The 23,467-nt window shown below is 43.1% G+C and overlaps 3 protein-coding genes, 1 long non-coding RNA gene and 1 pseudogene across 4 annotated transcripts in view; 3 read left to right on the forward strand and 2 right to left on the reverse strand.

The window, feature by feature from the left end:
• Positions 1-23,467, forward strand: part of LOC116293089 (uncharacterized) — an 85,184-nt gene that overhangs the window by 26,262 nt on the left and 35,455 nt on the right. The window lies entirely within an intron of this gene.
• Positions 6,048-9,753, reverse strand: LOC148906658 (uncharacterized). Its single transcript, XM_089037655.1, has 5 exons — positions 9,725-9,753; positions 9,243-9,330; positions 8,694-9,026; positions 8,426-8,564; positions 6,048-6,058 (listed from the first exon to the last, which is right to left on the reverse strand). The coding sequence occupies exons 1-5, from the start codon at positions 9,751-9,753 to the stop codon at positions 6,048-6,050; spliced, it is 600 nt and encodes a 199-aa protein (XP_088893781.1).
• On the reverse strand, positions 15,598-17,729 carry LOC116297870 (uncharacterized; annotated as a pseudogene).
• Positions 19,198-19,675, forward strand: LOC148906659 (uncharacterized). The gene is made up of 2 exons (XR_016121453.1): positions 19,198-19,463; positions 19,556-19,675. It is a non-coding gene; the product is annotated as an uncharacterized LOC148906659 (long non-coding RNA).
• LOC116293733 (uncharacterized) overlaps positions 21,899-23,467 on the forward strand; it is a 112,769-nt gene continuing 111,200 nt past the window's right edge. The window contains exons 1-3 of the mRNA XM_089038526.1: positions 21,899-22,095; positions 22,457-22,657; positions 23,236-23,376. Coding sequence (XP_088894652.1) covers positions 22,026-22,095; positions 22,457-22,657; positions 23,236-23,376 — 412 coding nt within the window. The 5' untranslated portion in view covers positions 21,899-22,025. The remainder of the gene's footprint in view (positions 22,096-22,456; positions 22,658-23,235; positions 23,377-23,467) is intronic.

The following is a 23,467-nucleotide window of genomic DNA, read 5'->3' on the forward strand; positions in this document are numbered from 1 at the left end:
AGAAATGCCCCACGAATGGTTAAAAGGAATGGTAGACCACTGTGAAGAAATCAACACCGACTACCGCAGCAAAGACCAAGTACGTAAATTAAAGGCGGAATTAAGGGGCCTTAGCGACGCGGAACAAAACAAGATACTACGTAAGCACATACGAGCGAAGAAATACGAGGACTTCCTTTACGCATGGCATCCAAAGGATTTGGTGCTAAGCAGCAAGCGCGCAGCACAGGCCCGCATACAGAAAGACCTGTTCGAAATACACCAGGAGCGCTTTCCTAGTCATTTGGTGCCTGTTTGTTATAAACCCCACGATACCCGCATGCAAAGAAGAGATGTCTGGGTGCCGGGTACCGACGTTCGACTGCAGAACGCTGTAACGCACGATAAAGCCTGGGTGCCCATAGAAAAGGTGGAAAGAATTACCTCCCACCCAGACTGGCGCTTGGGTTATTGCATGACAGTCCACAGCGCGCAGGGACTTACCATAAAAGAAACCTTATGGATCATAGACCAGCGGCTGTGTTGGAGCAACCTTATCTACACTGCCGTAAGCCGCGTGGAGTATGCCAAACAGTTGAAAAGAGCCTGGGGGCCGCAATTGCGCTACGATAAGACGCCAGAGGACGTAGCTAAGGAGAACATTGCTAAGAAACTCCTTCGCTACAAGCGGCACGACGAAGAAAAAGATATGACGTTCGACCTATGCGTGGACGACGTCTATAAGAAAGGGGCAAGGTGTGCCAAATGTAACATACCTCTACTATGGAGGTTTGACCCAAATGACGATCAGCAGTTCTCCGTGGATCGCATAAATAACAAACGCGGGCATTGTAGAGGCAATGTAAGACTTGACATGCCTAGAGTGTAATCGGGCGCGTGGAGCAGCACTACTTTGAGTCTTTGGGGACTATGAGCAGCTCTTCCATGACAAATCCACGACTTGGGCCATTTAGGTAATACAACACGGGTTGCCCTTCCTTGGTGACGGACTTTGAAATCTCATACGTTTCCAAAGACCAGTTAGGATCCGTGGCTCTCTTACTGCCACCTTCGAGTTCCCCCGGCTGATAGAGGTATCTGACCACTATGTTGCGGGGGAGCTTTTTTTCCTTCAGTCCGACCGCCCTTGAACTTCTGACGTAGGACTTGTGTTCCACGTGTTTCTTTTTTATGGCATCCTTGGGTTTCATTCCCGTAGCCCTGGCCGCCTCGTTGTTCAAAGCCGCGACGACCTGGGGGAGCCGCTGTGTCCATTCCCTGTTGCGTTTGGAGGGATCTTCCAGCTCTTTCCAATACTGGTACCCAAAGAGACGCTCGGCCAGGGTCTTATTAAATCTTTCGACGATGCTCTGACCCCTGTGGTACTCAGCTTCGGCTCTCCTAATTTTGGTGTCGTGGTCTTTCAGGGTTTTGGTAACCACGCCCATGAACTCTGTCCCCGCATCCACTTGCAGCAGCTTGGGCCATTTCAAGACGCGCTTATAAATCCTACCTAGGGCTTCTGCGACTTCCCCAGAATCCTTGCTGGTTATGGGTTCGGCGTCCTTGTATCTGCTTGCGATATCAACTACGGTCAAAGCGTACCTATAGGTCTTTTTTCTCACCTTGTCGTGCGGCAAGAAAAGCAAATCCGCCTGATGAACTTCATTGGGGGTATTTACGGTAAAGCTGGGCCTGGGAATGTACTTAGGCACGGGAAGATAAATCTGCCAGATGGTTTGTTTTCTTAACCAATTCTTAGCCGTTTCTTCTGATACCCTGGCCGCGGTCGCGAGTTTCTTGATGGCCGACGCTCCTTTCCAATAACCTTCGGGCCCATAGTAAATCCTTTTGAGTTTGTCCCCCATTATATGAATTCCAAAACAAGATTGATCTTACGTCCGTTAAAATCCACCGTATTTCCGTCCACCTTAATGGTGATGTTTATGCTTTCTACCAAATTAGACAAGTCATAGCTCAAAGAAATGGGAGTGTATTCTTCTGAGTCAAATGGATTACCTTTGGGTAGAAACTTGGACATAAGAGAAGACCTTTCTCCGTTGTTGTAACTATTGACTAAATCGCAATAGACTTCGTAAGAGGATGCGACTTTCCATTTCACAGGCACGGCTGTGTCGGTAATTGTCTTGCCCGAGGCACATAATAAAGATCCCAATGGGTCAGACTTTCCAAAAGTCATTGAATAATTTGACATATTATGTTTGAGGGTCATTTCGTGCGGCAATCCTGTGGTGAGAGTATAACCGCGCTTGGCGAGCTCCTTAGCAAGTGTGATTGGCGTGTAATGTCCATCGGGTAGCATTTCACCTTGATAACTGCCGGGCGCCTTAAGTACGTTGACAAAGCCATTGACTAAATTATACCAAGAATTGTACAAAGAGCAACTAACCAGCCGAACCCTTTCCGCGCGGATGGGAGGATTGAGATAAGTAGTAAAGTTATTCTTGTCGCTTTCCAAAAAGACGATCATTATATTAGATACGCCAAAGCTACGCCTCCGGCCAGCCCTGCGACACCTACGAAGACCAACTCATTGTCTTTTTGTTTCTTAGACGGTTGGTAGTAATTCTTAAACTGAGGCTTTCTTAACCCCGTTAATGCCGCGGGGTGCGCCTGCGCATAGAGCTTAAAGGCGTAGTCTGTGTTTTCGAAGTTCTTATCCGCCTGCATCTTGTCTTGGTAGTTCTTGTCCAACCAATCCCTGTAAGCTTGTCTTTTTTCATTCCAAGCCGCCACGTCCCTTTGATATTTCTCCAGCGCTAAATCGTGTCTCTTCCTCTCAGCGGTTAATTCTCCGCTTTTGTCGCCTCTGACTAATCTATCCAAATATTGACCACCATAATTAGCTCCAGTGAATGCTAAAGCTGCAACAATTCCGCCTACGACGACGCTAGCCATTTATATATTACGCCGTAGGCAGGTACTTTTCCTTTCGTAGGTAATCCTTTAGCATGATAGCCCCGCCTACGGCAGCGGTCATCTTAGCAAAGTTAGCGAAGCTCTTGCTTGGGTCTTCAGTAAAGTCTTCTTTTAGCACTTTCTTACCTACCCAACCAATACCCGCAACGATGGAAGTAATAATAGCTGCTTCTTCGACAGTTTTCAACAACGCGGTCGACATTATATTACAAAGCGAGAAGGTTATTCCATTACGGGTATTTTGCTTCTAGGCTCCTGCACGGGTGCGCGATATGTTGCGGCCTCCCACTTCACTTTTGGCTTCGTTGCCCGCCATTGTAAGTAGAGGCTGCCTGCTGCTATAGCAATTCCTATCGCGCCGATGACGTAGCCTGGATTCCAAAAGGATTCCTCTTCTTCTACCGTTTCCTCCTTTTTTGCCTTGTTCTTTTTATTCATCTCTGCGAGCTTCTTTCCCGCGGCAACTCTGCCTGGAGATTTAGCTTTGGTAATCTTGGTATCTTCTACGGGTGGTTGTTCTTCGGTGCCACTCATCTTATATCTAAGGACTTGAAGGACTTGCCAAGTAACTTGATGACGACTTGACAATGACTTAACGGCGACTTGACTAAGTACTTGAGAATGACTTGACTAAGTACTTGAGAATGACTTAAGGACGACTTGACTAAGTACTTGAGAATGACTTAAGTAAGTACTTAGGGACGACTTGACTAAGTACTTGAGGTGACTTGATCAGGTACCTCAGTAAGTGCTGCCTGGAAGACCTTTTCGACTTCTCTGTCCTTCTTGAAGTCCTTCCAAGACACCAGTACCTCTTTCAAGTCGACATGCTGAGCTACGTGCAAAGCCACAGAGGCGACTGCCATTAACTTACCACACTTCAAGGACAACCAGCCGCAGGTTATCTTAAGTTCTTGGGATATGACATAGTCATCTCTTATGTCCTTCTGTAGTTGCTCCACGTCGTCTATGGGCAGTGCAAGTCCAAGTAATTTAGTCGCAAGTCGGATAGCGGAGTCTGCTACGGCGTCCGTGGTTTTGCTTGCAAGGGCAGCCTCATACCTCTTATGGAACTTTTTGACTTCCTCTTCTGACAACTTATTTACCTGCTCATGGGTAAGTTCCTTACCTATCATTTCTTTACACTTCTCAGAAGACACCAGGACGTTAAGTTGTTCCTTAAGGTTACTTTCATCTAGCTGTGTGGGGACTTCATCTAAGAGCTGCTCAATGTCCATATATGTTAATGGAATACGGAAACCTCAAAGAGAAGATCATCTTGGAATGTTGGTGCGTTTTTGAATGCCGCATGTATTCATGCAACTGTTCCTTGCTTATCTCACCCCCGTAGTCGCTTAAGATGGTTTCCAGGTCACTCCGGCTCGGCGTGTAGAAGACGACAAGGGCGCCAATGTTTTCCCTGAAGGGTTTAGAGACGCTGGTAAGCTGCTGCGAGAGCAACCAAACGCTGATATTGTCGTGTCGGCCGCTAAAGGCAAGTTTTACCAGCTCCGAGGTGCGCTTTTTTACGTCGTCCCCACAGGCGATGTCATCCAGTATGAGGAGTGTCTGCGTATCCTTGGGGAATTGTTTGTGCCAAAACTTCAAATGGCTGGATAACTCATTAGGATCTAAGATATCCACAAAGAAGTCGTCATCTTTCACTCCTATGCCTTCCCAGGTGCGGTTATTCACGTAGGTGGGACAAAGCAGCACGATATAGTCGAAACGGTATCTAAAGGGTCCTAATAGCTGCTCCACGATGAACTGGGTCTTTCCGCAGCCGGTGGGTCCTACTATCAGAGCATTGCAGGGAATATGGTTCGGATCCATTATATATACGATGGACCCAGTGGACGCAGTAAGAAGGATTGCCGGCGACGCAAAAGATAAAAGAGACACCATAGAAATGCAAAGGGAAGAGATCGATCGGTTAAAAGAGCGCGTGCAGGAATTGTATGATGAAATGTGCGGTCTGAAGCGCGCGGAAAGGTTTGGCGCGCTTTTGACGATGGCCGGTTGGGCGAAAGAAAGCGTGCAGGACTTCATGCGATATCCCCTGTAGAGCCGTTTAAAAGACACTTCAGAACGTTGAGTATAAGGTTGTTAAATTGTTAAGGATGTCTGCGTATGCTGTTTAAAAGACACTTCAGAATGTTAAGCGTATGGTTATCATATTGTTAAAGATGTCTGCATGAGTCATTTAAAAGACACTTCAGAATGTTGAGTGTATGGTTGTTAAATTGTTAAAGATGTGTGCGTGTGTCGTTTAAAAGACACCTAAGAATGTTAACTATAAGGTTATCATATTGTCAAAGATATATGCATGTTACTTTTAAAAGACACTTCAGAATGTTAACTATAAGGTTGTTATATTGTTAAGGATGTTACTTCTAAGATACCTAAGAATGTTAAAGATAAGGTTGTTAAATTGTTAAAGATGTGCTGTTTTCATTAAGAATGGGATTTACACAAACCTTATTCTGAGACATCTCTTAAAATAGTAGTCTTAACAATATAACAACCTTATACTTAACATTCTAAGACATCTTTTAAATGACTCATGCGCGATATCCTATGTAAATTGTGTAAGTCATTTAAAAGACACCTAAGAATGTTGAGTGTATGGTTGTTAAATTGTTAAGGATGTGTGTATGCTGCTTTAAAAGACACCTAAGAATGTTAAAGATAAGGTTGTTAAATTGTTAAGGACTATCATTTCTTTTTTTTTTAAGAAGATACCTAAGAATAAGGATATTCCTTTTCTTAAAAAGGGGAGATAATAGTCTTTAACAATATGATAACCATACGCTTAACATTCTTAGGTGTCTCTTAAGCAGCACGTGCAGACATACTTAACAATATAACAACCTTATCTTCAACATTCTTAGGTGTCTTTCAAACGACTCATGCATATATCTTTAACAATTTAACAACCTTATACTTAACATTCTAAGACATCTTTTAAATGACTCATACGTATATCCTTAACAATATGATAACCTTATCTTTAACATTCTGAGGTGTCTTTTAAAGCAGCATGCATATATCTTTAACAATATAACAACCTTATACTTAACATTCTTAGGTGTCTTTTAAACGCAGCTGTATGCTCCCGCAGACCTGTTTTAAAAGACACCTAAGAATGTTAACAATAAAGTTAAGAATACGTTATATTGTGGTTAAGGTACACTTAAGTATAAATGAACTGTTCAATGTGTAAAAAGGTGTTCAGCACCAAGCAAAGACTACAATACCACGTTCGTCGTGGCGTTTGCACAAAGAAACCAATTAGTAAAGTTTGTAAGGATTGTGGTAAAGAATTCAGTACCGTTCAAAAGATGCGACAACATCAAGACAAACGCATTTGTGGGCTTTGCAAAGGCTGTAATAAGGAATTCCCTAACACCTCCGAGCACCTGAAAAGGGGCGTCGGTGAACAAAGCAGACAGTGTAGTTTCTGTAATAAGATACTAAGCAGTCGTCAACGTTTACAGACGCATCGGAAAACACATGAAGTCAACTATCGATTTCTCTTTGGGAGCTACGACTTGGAAGGCGTGGATTGCTACCAATGTGCGGATATGATGAGTCGCTGCCCGCATAAAGAGGATTACTTAAGGAATCGCATAGATTACCATAAGAAGATAGTCCGTACTTTCCCCTCTTTCGAACGCGCAGAAGGCGTTCCGTGGACTAAAAGGGAGTATTGGAGGCAAGAGTGCGACCGCTGTGGTTGCATCAGAGAAGAGGAACATATCTTCAACTGCCTCGACAAATAAACGTCCTTAACAATATAACAACCTTATACTCAACATTCTGAGACCCTTTTAGAATGGGGTTTGCGCAAAGAGTCTCAAATCCCATTCTTGTTGTTTGTTAAGTATCATCAAAACCCCTTTAAAGGTATATGCTAGCCTACTTTGTGGCATTTCTGGGAGGATTCCTAATCGCCCTTTCAATATATGGACTGTATTACGTGCGAACTACCAGCTGATTGCATTACGCCCCCAAAACCGCGTAAAAAATACACCTGCCTTCATTGCGGCAGTGCATTTTTCGAAGGATCCTTCGTTGGTCATTGGTGCTCGGCGGATCCTAAAGCGCAACGGACCCTATTAGACATTATGAATGCAGAGGACTCTCAGGCTCATACTTAACCACGTCAAATACCCACCTGCCATCCTTTTTACCATGACTCATAACATGGGTAACGTCCTGCCCTTCGATGGCGTACCTTATCCTATCAGGCGCCCAAAGGGTGTATGTTCTTTTTTTATTCTTTAAGACCAAACGCAGGCGGTCCAAGTCTTCAAAGACCACATAATTCTTTATCTCGTAGATTTCCCCCACCACCAAATCCCTCCAGTGTGTTTGTATGAACTTTAACTCGTTAAATTTATCCTTGTCCATATATTCTATGAAATATCTTTAAGTGTGTTGCCAAAGTCTCCGAGGTTTTAAAGACCTTACAACACCACCTGCAGGGAATTCGTAGGTGTTCAGCATACGTAGTGATCTCCCTGCAAATGACATCGTAGTCGCTGCTTACGAGCACCTTATAGCCGTTTTCTTCATACCTCTGTAAGAGTAGTTGCTGATCCTCAGATAACCTGCCATTGCCTTTCGGGGTCTTTAGCTCTATGCAGAATCCACAGTAATGTGTGTGCGCATTCAAGATCATTAAGTCGGGCTGGCCGCGTTGATATCCTTTCTGCCAGCACTTTATGCGTTTGCCGTCCGAATCCTGCAGTTCACCCAGACCAGGGGCTATGAGCATTTGGGGGTAAAACCTGCGGATGTAGTCCACTACTTTTTTCAGGTCGAATTCATTTTCTATTTTGAATACTAACTTGTTTGGACCGTCGAAGCGCTTGTCTATTGCATATTTACCCGTCTTACGCAGCGCGGGTAGGACTTCCTCAAAGACCCAATCACGAAACTCCACAGCTTTTGGCAGCCTGGAGCTAAATATTAGCTGATACAGACCAGGTTCGGAAATGAACACGGAATGTGGCTGTGCGTTAGCAAGGGAGCGGTGATTTGGAGCCCCCCTTAGCTCATCCAACCTTTTCTTGTATTTATCAGAGACGTGATCCTTAATTGCATCTCTGGGGCGCTCATAGCCCAACGCCAAAGCCACCTCCTTCGCTTTGAAGTACAAAGTTTCGCCTTGCACTATGCATTGCAGTTTGGTGTCGTTGTTTTCAAATACGCGTAGCATTGTATATCTAAGAAATATTTTAACCTTAATATGCAACACTTTTAAGTTGGTTCATTTCCACGCTCAGTTGCGCGTCTGAGACGACGAAGACGTACGCGTTTACTTTGAAGTCAGTAGCGGTTCCTTTAGTGCGTTTGATTTCCAATGTGATGCCGTCCTGCGTATTTACCAGCCGCAGACCTTGCCCGTGCATGGTTTCATCATTCGTCGTGCGCATGTCAATCCACAGCGCGTACTTATCCTTAAAGAATTCCTCAGGGTTAATTTGATCGCCAAACTTACGTGCAACTTCCTGGTACATATCCGCGGGTTTTATTCCCTGGGAGTAAACCTTGTTTGGAACACCGTTTATGCTAATACCCACGTTGGTGATGTTAGGATTAAAGAACGCTTCGGAGTCGCGCTTACCGGCTTCGTATGTCTTCGCGAACACCAGCATTATACCCGTGAGACTTCTTCGGGGAATGTTAATGCTTTGGTTAATGACCTCGTCGCCGTTGTTTTGAAAGCTAAACGTCTTATACATCACCACGTGGTCGTAAAGGAATGCCTTTCCGGCGCTATATTCCATACCCGCACTTCGAGCCAGCTCCTCAGAGTAGACTGTCTCGTACTGTAATTCCAAGTTAGTTATCTTGTAGGGATCAACAGTCCCGCTAATTGCGCTGTCCATTCCTCCAATGACGTTCGTAGTGTCCGCCAAGGTTACTTCAAACTGTAACTCGGATAACTGCCTGGGGTAATACACGCCATGGTTCGTAATCACTTCAAAGTCCAAAGGTATGACGTACTTGCTACCATAAGCGGTCTTTACCCTTGTTGCGTCTGCTACTGCGGTCGATCCGCTAGCTTCCGTAGGCGCCGGGTCGGTGTCGCTGCGAAGCTGACGTAGGATAACGCTTCCAATTCCCTGCTCTATCTTTTGTGCACGGTCGAAGGCTGTTAACCATAGGTCCTTATAGGTGGTGTACAGATCGTACCTGTTCAAGTCTAAGAGGGATTCCCCGGCAAACTTGATTCTCATCTTAGAGACGAGGTTCCTACCCACGTTATTGACGGTATAGCGCTTGTCTGCGGTATCTGGCTGCACCGCTAAGTCGAACCTTAGCGCCAAGGTGCCAGGAACCAATACTAGGTTATCCGTTAGGCGGGGAACGCCCACGTACAAGGTTTCTCCAGGTTTAGCGCTAGAAGGTGTGAATGTGACCCGATGAAAGGTGCGTTCTGCTTTCAGCCCGCCAACCTGCTTAGGTAACGCGTTGGGATTTAACTTTGAGCTTATCATATATAATGGAAGTAGAAGGAACGGATTTCGATCCCCTTACCGAAGAAGGCCAAGTAGACATTAACGACGACGAATACGAGTCTTTACTTCCTAATGACAACGTAGACGGACGAAGTCTCTTTGAGAAATTGCTGAACAAGTATGGCGTCAGGGCCCGCGATGCTATGCGTTCCTTGAGAGATAAATTCAAGTCTAAGAACCCCCACACGCCCATTCCAGAATACTTACAAATGGAATCCCTTGGCGTGCGGTCGGACTTAATAGCGGACATCATCGAGGACCTAAGGGAGCAATACCCAAACATAAACCTGGCTCTCTTAGACATCCAAATAGGAGATAAAGGGCAGGTTCAAGTTAGAGAATCGGGTAGGGAAAAATGGTACAACCTGTATCAAAGGAAGAATTCCCACCTGCTTAACAACCAGCTTCCAAAAGGAGTCACAAATGCGCTTGGAACGCCCAACTTGACGATGCTAAGCACTTCGACTCAAAGGGATACAGAAGTTGCCAGGGAGGCCTTTGTTAGTCGCCTTTCACTGCCGGGTAGCGAAGATGCCCTTAGATCCGCAATAAGACTGCAAGAGGAGTGTCAAGAAAAACTTAGCCAATTGGGGAGCGACGCGACTGCTGAAAGGGAAGCACTTAAGAAGGAAATACAGGAAAATAACATAACCATCGATGACCTTACGCGACAACTCGACTACGTAACCAAGGAAGAAGGCGGTATCGTCAGTCGCTTCGAAGCCGTCCAAGAGGAAAACCAAGCATTGCAGGGGCGTACAGAAGAATTGGAAGACGAATTCATTAAACAAAATGAACTAACTACTAAAAGCCATGCCAACGAAATCGTAGACTTTAGGAATAGACTTTCTAAGGCATTGGACGAAAAAAGCGACGCAAGGAATCAGCTAAGGGCTGCTTTGAATGAAGCGGCGGGAAAAGACACGGAACTACAGCGCTTAGGACAAGAATTAATGGAGTCTGTTGACAGAGAAAGACAAGTAATGCTGGACAAGGCAGTGGTGGAGGAACAAATACGACAACTTCAACAGGCCGTCGAAGACTTGGAGTACGAAATAGATCGACAACGGGAAATAATCGAAGATCAAACTCGCCCTGAAGAAGAAAGGGAGGCAGCCCAAAAGGAAGTAGAGGCTCTTCAGGAAAAACTGGCGGAATTACAAACGCAAATAGAAGGTAAGGAAAAGGAGCTGGGGCTTACCACCAAGGAAAAGATAAAAAGAGCCCTTTTGAAGTATGGCGTGCCGCTGGCATTTGCGATCGCTATTTCGAGCGTAGTAGGAGTTATCCTATCCGCGCTTAAGGCTACAGGCGCTGGCGTAAAGAAATTAGGCAATGGGCTGACGGACTTGGGAAAAAAGATGGCAGCCGGCTTGCCTGGGCTGCTTGGTTCGGTTGTTTCCTTGGCACTTAGGGCCGGCGGAGAACTGCTAAAGTTTGTGGGGAATAACATTTGGATATTAGTCGTAGCTATTGGAGTGGTACTCCTGAAGAAGATGAAGGGTTAATCTTATCCTTGTATGTTATGTCGGGCTTATCGTCGTCAGCCGCACGAGGTGTTCTCGACTGGGGATAAGTAAAGATAGTATTCGCGCCGCCTTGATAATGCGGTATTAAGGGTATGGCAGTCATAGTGCTAATGGGCTTATGATTCCAAATAGCATCAGTCGGGGGATTTTTTGACGGGGCGGCATTTATCTGAACGCGGCCCGGCTTACCGGCATTGACGCCCGACGTCATCTTATCACTGGGGCGAATCTGTAACTTCGCATATTGACAATTAGCTATCATGTGAAAGGTTACGGGCGTTATGTCTTCTGGGCGTGTTGAATAGGGTTCAAATGAGAAATGAACTGGATTCCTTTTATTATCTTTTTTTCTATAGGGTAGTAATGGTCGGTTACTCTCATCAACGATCCTAAACCCAACATTACAATGCCACCCCGTTGAAATACTAATAGTACACATGATTAATCCCAGACCTCCAACCTTTACCCACAATTCGGTGTCAAACCATTCATCATTTACGTAGTCCTTCTCCCCCAAGTAATGAAGGAACCAATCTTCCTTCGCGTGTGGGTTATTCATATATTTAAAGGCTAAGCACCGTAAGAGTGCTAATGCTCTTGTGATTATAAACGTAGTCTCTTTGATCCTCTATGCTATTTACCGTAACCTTTCCCGTATCGTCTACTCTTATCTGCAGCTTTACCTTCCCGTGGCAATTGGCAACCATGTGTAAAGTCCAAACGGAATGATTTTCAAGGCTATTCGCTGGCGGCTCTACGGAGAAATGCGCAGGCTCCCTGTTATTATCTTTCACACGCATAGGCTGCAGTATGCCGTTGTCATCCAGGAACCTAAAGCCCACGTTGGCATGGCTGCTCGTGCCAATGCAAATACTGCAAAGGATTAACTTCTTTCCCGAGTAGTTCAAATTCACGGACATTCCGGTGACATCAACCCAAGATGCCTGGGTGTATTTTTTCTCGCCTGTGTAAGTCGTATAGACACAATCTACTCCAGCTACGTAGGGGTTGTTCATCGCCATATATAATAGCTCAGACCAATGCTTGCGGTGGCTAAGCCGGCCTTTAGTAAGTTGTGGTCATATTCCTCAGGCGGCATAACCTTCTTTACTGGTTTCTTTGGCGGCACGTACACCTTTTTTAATGGTTTTTCTACCTCTTTTTTTGGTTTCTCTACGAAGTGAGTAATGCCCTTGGTCATGTCAGAGTTCACGTCATTCACCCCAAACTTCATATCCTTAGTAGCTCGCTGCAGCTTGTTGTTATAACCCACAACGGAATTGGTGTTAATAACCAAATTACTTGGCATTAACCAACAACCAGGCAACAAAGCGTAATCCAGCCGCACTTTAGATTGCTGCACCGCTAATTGATATCTCTGCACCGATTTAGATATGTCATTTTCTATTATTGCAGACTCAAACAGGGTTAGGAATTCTTGTTGCGTTTCCTGTGAAGCGCCTTGGGATCCAACAATGGGGTTGCGGGTATTTACCTGCGCTCCCAGGATGCAGTACACGAATGCTTCTATGCTACGGTTAATCCTGGCTAGGTTTCTTAGACCTTTTCCTTTCATTAACACAAACGGATCCCAAGTGCCGGGGTAGTTAGTTTGAATTCTAGTAATTAATGAATTATTGCCCTTATCACCACCCATATCACTAAACTCTAACTCATCACTTGGATATTCCTGATGCCCGTAGTCGGCCGGCTTCTCACCATTGGCACCCCAAACGTAAACTATACCCAGCCCATGCGTCTTACCCTCCTTATAACGAAAATCTTTTTGCTGTGGTTTGAACTCATTAATTAACCTTTCCAGGGCTGCGGAGTCGTAGCGGTTATTCATTGGATCAAATGCCTTATCTCCCGGTAGGGGTACGTTAAGCTCCTTCAACAACCTCCTTACCGTAAAGGCAACGTGAAACCGCATAATTGGAATATGAAACATGTCCGCGGCAACACCACAACCTTTAGTGGCAGCCCAAATAGCAAAGTTTAACTGCTGCGGCCAATACCACATGTTGGGCCCTGCTAACCATTCCCTGGCCTCTTTACCTGACGTATGCTTCAACATCGTATTCTTAAAGATATTCCTTACTACTACGTCAAACGATTGCTTACCCACTAAAATCTCTAGATGCGTTACCAATTTTTCAAAGTTGTTTACACCACCTTCAGCATCGTAAAATGGGTAATCTTCCGTGGTTAACAATAAGTTTCTAGGAAAATTGGGTGCTTTATGCTCGGGTTTTGGTGGCCTTTCTTTATGAACGGGGTGTACAATTGTCAATTGCTGCACCTGATCACCTACTTGCTCCAAGTCTGCATTGCTGTACATTCTGGAGCCGTTAAAGTAAATCCCATCGGATCTCCTTTCGAACTTACTAGGGTCTGCATGCGGAAACATCTTCCTAAATGCTCTCCAGTTCCAGTAATCCCTGTTGTCATGATGTGGCTGCTCCTCTATGTTATTCCCAAAGGCGTCGTACATTAGTATATATAATGGATGTCATACCATCAGCACCTCAGTTATACCCCGAAATTCCTACCAAGGAGGGACCTAATGAGATGAACGCTGAAAACGTTTGTTTAAATAAAGTAAATCTAATCCTGGCTTACTTGGAGGGGCAAACAAAACACTATGAAGAGGTTAGGAAGAAGTATGCCAGAGCACGAGGCATCTTACATAAGATAGCAATAACTTCCGGCTCCATGTCCGTGGCTCTTACAGGTACCGGCGTTGCTACCTCACTCACCGGTCCTGGAGTAGTCGTTGGTGTTCCCTTGGCTAGCGTCGGCGCCGTCTGCGGCATCGTTTCCGCCGTTATGACAGGCATTATGAAGAAATTGCCCGGTAAGATATCCAAGCACGACACACACATAGCCCTGGCAAGAGCAAAGGCTAACACCATTGCCGATTTGGTCTCCCAGGCTTTGCGGGACCGCCACATAAACGACACCGAATTCTATCTAATCCTCGCGGAGGAAAAGAAATACGCGGAGTTAAAGTCCGCCGATAAAAAAACCATCATAAAAGATCTTTCCGAGGAAACTCGCAAGAAAATCCGCGACGAGGTAAAAAAGGAGCTTCAAGAAAAACTCGCGCAGTAGACATCAGCTTTGAAAAGAGTGTAACAGGATTTCAGCTGCACATATCATCGTCTAGGAATCCATTCTAACTGCGGGTGCTGGGGATCCATTTGCTGGAATATTTCATAGATTACGTCAGGGTAATAGGGAATATCCTTATCCAGCCGACAAAACATCCACTCAGCTCTCTGCATGTCTGGGATATCGGGGATACGCTTACCGGTAATTTCAGACAAAAGATAGGGAATAGCTTTGTAATATTTCCCTAGTTTTAATTTTTTTAATGTCTTTCGTAGACTTTGCGGGGTTGGCTCTTCTAAGTGGTCTATGATTTTCTTCCTTACTTCATCGTCTAAATATACCGGATGTAAACCTTGGATATGACTCATCCAGTCTCGGAAGTATTTTATTCTTTTGTATGGGGTCTTCGTACGACCTCCATTGGCGTAATACTGCTCTTTGGTAGCATTCGGTACGGCATTACGAATATTCTTACCACACTCGTAACACTGTGCTGACGTGTCGTCTTCTATTTGCATTTTTTTACCACAACACCAGAAACCCTTGGGCTTGGGTATGTTAACTTTGAATCTTAGGCAAATCATACAGAAGTCATTGGTGAACTTTTTACATTCATGCATCGTATATCCAACAAATATCTTAACCTCCGTTTGCGGTACCCAAATACAGCAGCAGTAAGGGACTTTTCGCGCTGCCGACGGATCGCGCAAGATCCCCTGCAGGGCCTCGTCACTGCTCCAAAAACCCCCCCCCCCCCCTGGTGTTTTTCGATTTGTGATTTTTGGCAATGCCGGCGTTTCGCGAGTCCCCCTTACTGCTGCTGCATAGCGTGAACGTACTGCAGATTGAACCTAGGTACCGTAGCATGAACCTGGGTACCGTAGCATGAACGTGGGTACCGTAGCATGAACCAGTGCACCGTAGCATGAACCTGGGTACCGTAGTATGAACCATGGTACCGTAGCATGAACCATGGTACCGTAGCATGAACCATGGTACCGTAGCATGAACCATGGTACCTTAGCATGAACCATGGTACCGCAGCATGAACCTGCGTACCCTAGCATGAACCTGGGTACCGTAGCATAAACCATGGTACCGTAGCATGAACCTAGGTACCGTAGCATAAACCATGGTACCGTAGCATGAACCATGGTACCGTAGCATGAACCATGGTACCGTAGCATGAACCATGGTACCGTAGCATGAACCATGGTACCGCAGCATGAACCTGCGTACCCTAGCATGAACCTGGGTACCGTAGCATAAGCCTGGGTATCGTAGCATGAACCTAGGTACCGTAGCATAAACCTGGGTACCGTAGTATGAACCAGTGTACCGTAGCATAAACCTGGGTACCTTATCATTAACCTGGGTACCGTAGCATAAACCTGGGTACCTTATCATTAACCTGTGTACCGTAGCATAAACCTGGGTACCTTATCATTAACCTGGGTACCGTAGCATAAACCTGGGTACCTTATCATTAACCTGGGTACCGTAGCTTAAACGTATGTCCTTTTTCTTTTCTTTGGCCCCTCAACTTGAATTTCCAGACTTTCACAAATGGTTTGCAGATCAACTATCTGGAGGCTATTCAGTTTCCCTTCATAGGACAACTGACACAAATTTCTTTTTCCAGCTGTAACAGGATGACTGGGGACATTCATGTCTTGAAAAACAGCATTTCTAAGGCTTTCTAATGACTCCTCGGCTTCTAGAGCTTCTATGTCCTCATCTGATAGCTCGATTTCCTCATCGCTCGGATTCATTTGCTGTTGTTTCCGCTTGGCTGACAGACGCGAGAAAAAACTCTTTATTTGCTGTGCTGTCCTCCATTCCTGTGGCTTGAAAAGAGGCTTTCCATTTCTGTCTTTTACTTCTTTCATTTCCCTTGAAACTTGAGAGGGATCTACTTTGAGGCCCGTTGCCACACCTGAATCAAACTGTTCGATAAGAAACAATTTGGCTTTCTTTCCTAATTGTTTCCATGCCCTCGTGCTCTTTAATGCCCATCCAATAGCCGTTTCATTTTCTTCGATCTTTGAGTGCTCTTGTTCTTGGTTGGATCGTGGGACACTCTCTGCTGTTGTCCCTACAAATTTTACACCAGTCACTTTCTCAGCCCATGTTTTCCTTACTGAGTCATACATGGACTCCTTCTCAGTTGTTCTCACGTGCTTTCCAGTGTCCATATGTGCTTCTGCTTCATCTCTAGTCTTGAAAGTCAAAATGCAATCAGTCTCACTGCATGAGTAGATGTCGTGCTTGATCACAGGGTTTTCGGCATGCCGTGCAGCTACTAAACCAAGTTCTCTCGTGCGGGAGCTAAATGGCTGGACAATTTCTAAGCCAGTTTCCTGTTGGGCCTGAACTTGAAGCTCCTTGTACTTGATCAGACGTCCTGGTCCGATGTTAAAACTTCGCCAGGCTCGTATCCCATGTTTTTCGTAAGAAAAATTGTTCAAAAGACTTATTCCTGGTATCTTGTTATCTTTACCATTATCTCTCAAAGGATTTACTTTGGCTACAGCAACTCGACATCCTTTGAGGCCACCATGCGACTCGAGAGCTTCTTTCATATTCTCGGCTGAAGTAACATCATGCTTTTCGTTTACCCACCTTCTGATATGAGCTTTCATTGGGGCACTTTGCGGTCGCAGATGTCCTTTCCTGCTTGAGGATCTGAAAAGTCGTATCTCAAAGGCGTAATACCAGTTCTCTTGCCAATGTATGGTAGGCTTAGTAGAAGAGGGCCATTGTGGTAGCATGAAGCATTATCTGAGCGCATGTAGGCTTTCTTGATGGAAGGATAATCTTGTCTGACAGCATGAAACAGGTTTTCGACAATAGATGTTACTGAAAAGGCATCTTGAACACAAACATTAAAGAGATGTACATAGCACTCAACGTGGTATGCTCCGTCCTGTTTGGTGATTACAGCAGAGACGTGCCAACTTCTCCCTTTCTTGCCGAAGAAGTCGCTCATGCGCTCTCGATAACGCTGGGGTAGGAACTTCATAGCCCAGTCCATAACGATTAGGCAAACGTCATCAGTGAGGTTGGATAGGGCTTGTTGCTTTGCTTGCTCTTGATTGATGAGTCGCAGTAAATGTGATTTCCAGGCATTGATAGAACGAATACATTCTGCAACTTCAAACCTATTGATTGCTCGCTGTTCTTCAGTATATGTAATCTCGACAGCCTCGATTTTTTCAGTGATATCTTGAAGAACGCTTTTTAGGGATTCACATCTTTCGCATAATACATCATGGTTGTGTTGACAATCACTTGACAAAGCAACAACGTTTGGGTCGCTGAGGGCATATTTGATGCAATGGTCTTTACAGTGCTCGTTACTGCTAAGTAGTTAACCCCCCCCCAGATACCGGGATTGCTAGGGGAGGGGTGGTCTAAATTCCTGAATACCCCCTTAAGAATGTAGGGGGAGGGGTGGTCTAAATTCCTGAATACCACCTTAAGAATGTAGGGGGAGGGGAGGTTGGAATGTAGAACAGGGTCAAAGTACGAATTCCATTCACCAAGGCGGGAATTTGAAATATGAAATATGAAAACATATTTTTATGGAGAGAAAAGTTTAAAAGCCCGATCAAAATCAGCAGAATCACTTGCTCATCACCTTCGTCGGAAAAACCCCACTTGCACTCAGCTATAATCCATCCAGCCAGATTACGGATAGATTAGTTAACATGTCATCTGGAAAAGTAATACAAATAGGAGACCGTGGATACGTTATTTTTGCGAAGGATGTTCGAAGGGAGAAAAAAATATGTATCCGCAAACAGAAGAAAGATTTATCGAGCGGGAAGACGGTTCTAACTAGCTCAGGAGTGTCTTTGACTTTAGACGAATGGACATCACTCAAATCGGCAATTGAAACAGTGGATACGGAGTTAGTGAACAATGAGGCAACAACTGCATCCAGTCATTCCAAAACCACCGATATTCATCAGGAGCCAACGTTCTCTGGATCCATCCAAACCCTTCTGGATGATGGCAATGCGCAAAATTATGAGGCACAAGGAAAAGATTATTTACCAAGAATTTTCACCACTTCTGAACTGGACACTATTTTTAATGCGCTTGGTCCGGAAATGGAACTGACAACAAGGGAACAGCAAAGTGGATTAGCTACTGGACAGCAGCAAGTACCCAGTTGGGGATCTCGAATGTACTATTATCCGCCGTCATAGAAAATAATTATACCAAAGACATATTGTTTTGGATTTGCTGTAGCATTTATTGAAAAGTTTCTTACAAATGAAGTTGGTGTCATAATTAATGTACATGTTTGATATGATTTCGAGCTCTAATATTGCACTCAGCATCATTAAGGCATGGCTCTCAGATGAAAAACCTGGTTTCCTGGGTGACCCGGTTTCCATGGTAACAGATATGCGGTAATTGCTTGCCTTGAAGAATTACTACTACGAGCCAAATTTGGGAAAGATTCTTAGTAAACTGTCAAAGATATGAATAAATAACTGATTTTCCATCACTTCCTCAAAAGAGCCATGCCTTAATGGTGCTGAGCAGTGTTGACAGGCACCATCATTTTTACCTGTCATCTAGGGTCAAACTATTATTATATTCCTTGTTACAAATTCTTATTCCATGTCTTCTGCTTCGTCCGTTTGTATTTGTAGATGTTGTGTAGTGAATAAATTGTTCAAGAGAAATTTACGTTCATCAATAGCAACCTGATATTTCGCTCATCTTCATGACCACCCCTCCCCTCACATTCTCCAAGGGTATTCAGGAATTTAGACCACCCCTCCCCCTACATTCTTAAGGGGGTATTCAGGAATTTAGACCACCCCTCCCCTAGCAATCCCGGTATCTGGGGGGGGGGGGGGGGGGGTTAACTACTTGGATGGATGAATGGGATGGGATAGGATGGGATGGATGGTGCGTCAGTGGGTTGGTGGGTGGATGTGTGTGTGAATAAGTAGATATTTTTATAGTTCTTTTTTTCAAGAACTCTCGGAAACGTCTGTGGAACCATAGAAAGCGTAGTTCGATAGAAACTATTACGGTTGTGGATGTAAAAAGCAAATATTTTGTTGAGTTTTTCATTCCAAAAAGTTTAACGCATCGTTTTTTCTCGTTATTATCAGATAACTCATCCAAAGGAAAGTACGTTTTTTCTAACATGGATGGCTTCAAGGATCACACCTTGACCATCTATGACGTACAACCTAAAGACGCCGGCCAGTATTATTGCTGCATCAAGAGAACATCACAAGTCCCAGACCCCCCGAAGATATTAGTAACTGTCAGATCTTTGAAGTCCAACCCCAACCCCTACTCCAAACCCAGCCCCCATCCTCACTCACTACCGCACCTCCAGGTCAGTATCAGTAGTCAGTCATCGATTATCACGTGACATGAACTGCTTATCTTTATTTCCCTTTTACAAATTTACTTGATTTTCCTTCTCAGGTTCTGTAGTTGGCAAAGAAAGTCTCACGTTTTCCATCATTCTCCTCGACCTGCTGCTGATTTGGTTGCTGTAATGACCACGTGACTACTCCACCAGGTCACGTGATGCCTGAGGATGGAAGTGTATCCATCATTAGACCAAAGTAATTCCTTGTCAATAAGATAAAGTGCACTCGTATTCTTAGTGCTGAATTGTATTGAATGCCTTCATTGTACTTTATATAAGATAGTTAGCAGTAATTTACTGTTTTATCTTACTTTATTCTGTAAACAAAATGAATATGTTTCAGTTTTCATTTGTGTACTCCAACAAAACAATAAAATGGGAAAAGATCTTAGCTTGTGTGCTCTTTTAGCTCGTAACACTAGTCTTTTGAAAACCATCCCTTCTCAGGTGAGTAAGCGTTACTTGGCGGGCTATATTTCAGTAGTATCGCACCGACCCAGGAATCTTGTCTCAACAGGTGATTTGCATGTGATGTGAAAGCAAAGACCACAAGATGACTCATGATATAGTCTCGAGTATAGTTTTATTAATGATATTGGATCATTCACTGACCTACTAACAACATGATCACTAGCTACTTTTAACAAGACTTGTAGACCAACTAGTAACTGATAGTCACATACTACTGAAAAGGTTGTGAAAAACGCGTAAACCTCTCTTCATAATCTGTTTCTAATGTCACGCCATTTCTGTTACGACATACAGGTCAATACTAAGCAGGCGTCGTCAAAATAGTCCAAGTGAAATCAAAACTTTGACATTTTGGTTTCTTCATATAACAGTGTGGTCTATATTCATTGTTGCGTGACTACTTATTAACTGTATTGCTTTACAAATTTAAGTCATGTGAGTCTACAAGATCAACATGAGCCCAGCCAGTACACCAACAAGAACAGTGTGGAAGTTCACCATGACACCAACACAACCTGCTTCGCTCTCAGCAATAATGACAGAATATTATGATGGATAGATTCCTATGCACATTACTAGAAAAAATGCACTTTACCCACTCTATAATCTTGATCATAGTTGGACCTGTGCCAACCACTTCACAGTCGATCTTTGATACAGTCAGCTTTTATTAAAAGTATTCAGTATTCAGTAAAATACACAAAACAATATTAATAGTAAGTTGAATAATTCATAATTTTATTCAGCATTTCCAGATAAAGTTAAAGTTACAGGCCAAGACAGTTCTTGCAATAATGACAGAATATTATAGATTCCTAAACGAAGGTGACAAGATGTATCTAAATTTTTTTTTTTAATTTTTTTTTCTAGGTTCCAGTTATTTATTTATTTATTTATTTATTTATTACATTTTTACATTATTACATTTTCATTATTACATTTTTTACTATTAGATTTCCTGAAGTCCCATATATAAATCTTTCCTAATATTAACAGATAATTTTGTAAGTTAAACATTTTTGACTGTTCAACTCCCAAGATAATATCTTGCAATCTAAGATTTCTTTGGTTTTCAAGAACCAATAACTCTCAAAATCCTCCCAAAACCTCTTAACAAACACACAAAGAAACATAACGTGATGTAAAGTCTCAACTTGTATATCACAGAATGAACAATTATTTGAGGTCACGTAACCTATTTTGTAAAGTTTGTCATTCGTATACAAAATGGAATTTAGGATTTTGTATTGAAAGGCTTTCTCATTAGGCTCCCTACAAACAAAATGAGGGCTCATAAAAATGTCCTTCAAACTTATATTATCCTATTTCAAACTTCATTTGAAGATGCCTAACATTATTTGGTACTTTTCCTTATTGCGTTACAAGATGTATGTAAATGCTTTTGAAACCATGCACTTACAGGTCAAGAGCATATATAACTAAACTATTTGCCTAATACTATTTGTTCGCCTTTTGCTTTCGATAGCAGTACAGTATCTTCGAGCCAAACGCTTTGAGGACAAAATTGTTATACGGTTTGTTACTGTTCAGTATGTGAATACCCGGGTAATAGTTATGGACTATCAAATACAATACACTAAGATATTATAAATGATCCAAAGACTGTTGCATTTAACCAATAAACACTTACTGAATATTAATGTGTACAAGTAAAAAGCAACCCAACGGTTCTATAGGTCTATATTTTCGATGATTTATAGTTGTGGGTTGTAAAACAACATAATTTACGTTTTTCTCTCACGAGGGAGATAAATCAATTGAAATTATAAACTTTATTTGTTTTATTCCAATTATAATTTCACTTATTGTTATGTAAACTTACATTCTTGCTGTAGTATTACTCTTTTCCATGGAAACAAGTTTTCCCTTTCCTATACCATCTCATTATACTGACTCTCCCATAACACAATATGAAGGAAAAGGATAAATCAATCCGCAGCACTTCACTTTCAATCTGAAATGACTAGTAATAACAATTATATTACACGAATCTAGTGAATACTAGTGAAAGAACACAGACAAGACACAGTCATGGAATCCCTGTGGATCACCACGAGTTTTGTCGTCCTTTTATTGTTGTACTTCAATTCTTCTGCTCAAGGTAAGTGTTAATCAAATGGATAACCAAAAGCAATAACACAGGCGACTCTTCAACAGCCTGAATATCAGGCTATCAATACATGCGTGTCAGATCTGTAAAGGATCGAGATCGCTATTCAACACTGACTGAGATCTGTCTGGAGCAAGTATAGGTAATGAAGGGTTAATTATGTATGCTCCTTTGCTCAGAATTTTTTTGAACAGAACTTATCGGGATTACTATTTAAATGTCGAGAACGGATTTCAGATATTTAATTGCTCATAAAAGTTTATCATGATTTAAAACGTGTCCGTACATATATCGTAAAAAATAGAATTCTGAATTATACCAACACCATCATTCTTATCTTGCTTAACTATAGGTGCTCCTAAGATAGTCGCTCCTTATCCAGATAATCTGTACGCTATTGAAAATGAGAAGACACAAGTCACCTGTGTAGTGGAAGACACAGTTTCCAATCCAGATGAGATAATATTTGTGAGGAAGAGTCGTTTTGGTGACGTTGAACCCATAAGAGATGAAGGACCTGATGGACGCATCTATTATCAAAATGAAACCTTGTGTTAGTGATATTAATGAAAGCTGTTGTGACAAGAAATGTAACATCACACTGTTACATCACGCAAGAGTAACACCGTGCACCACACCACACTGTGGTAACATCACGCGAGAGTAACACAACACCTCACTGTGGTTACATCACGCAAGAGTAACTGACACCACACCGCACTGTGGTTATGTCGCGCATCGCTAACACTACACTGTGGTATATCACGCATGTAAAAGTAACACCATGCTTCATATGTCTACATCACACGACATTCACACTGGGGTTACATCACGCAAAACTAATAAAAGTGCGCAACACTGTTGCATCGGAAAATGCAGAGCAAAGTTTGCTGGTATTGCCACTCCGCGTGCAACATAATATCATAGGTGCGTTAAGTAGATACTCTTTACTCAATAATATTTTATTATACACAACAGTGTAACGTGAATAGTTGCGCGATTTTGTTGCCCTAGTGCCGCACCTTAAGACAGCACTGCGATTTGATGAACCAATACCAAGAGTTTATTCAAACAACAGTTGATAGACAAATATTGAGCAGAAATGGTATGGTTTGTTTCTGATATTTCTAGATAGCGGAAGCAAGCTACGTGTGACTCTGCATTTTAATAAAGTCATAATGAATGATGATTCAAGAAATGGTGGTTATGAATGCCAAGGACACACAGGAGGTAGTCAACATGAATATGGATTCACTGTCACTGTTATTGAGAGTAAGTACTTCTCAATTCTCATCGAATCACAACCTGGCAAGAACCAAATCATGACGGATCGTTACATTTCTACCCACAGAAAGTGAGTTTC

This window comes from Actinia tenebrosa, unplaced genomic scaffold (genome assembly GCF_029948245.1).
Source record: "Actinia tenebrosa isolate PJP-AT-01 unplaced genomic scaffold, QUT_ActTen_1.0 PGA_scaffold5__44_contigs__length_20552954, whole genome shotgun sequence".
NCBI classification, from domain to species: Eukaryota; Metazoa; Cnidaria; class Anthozoa; order Actiniaria; family Actiniidae; genus Actinia; species Actinia tenebrosa.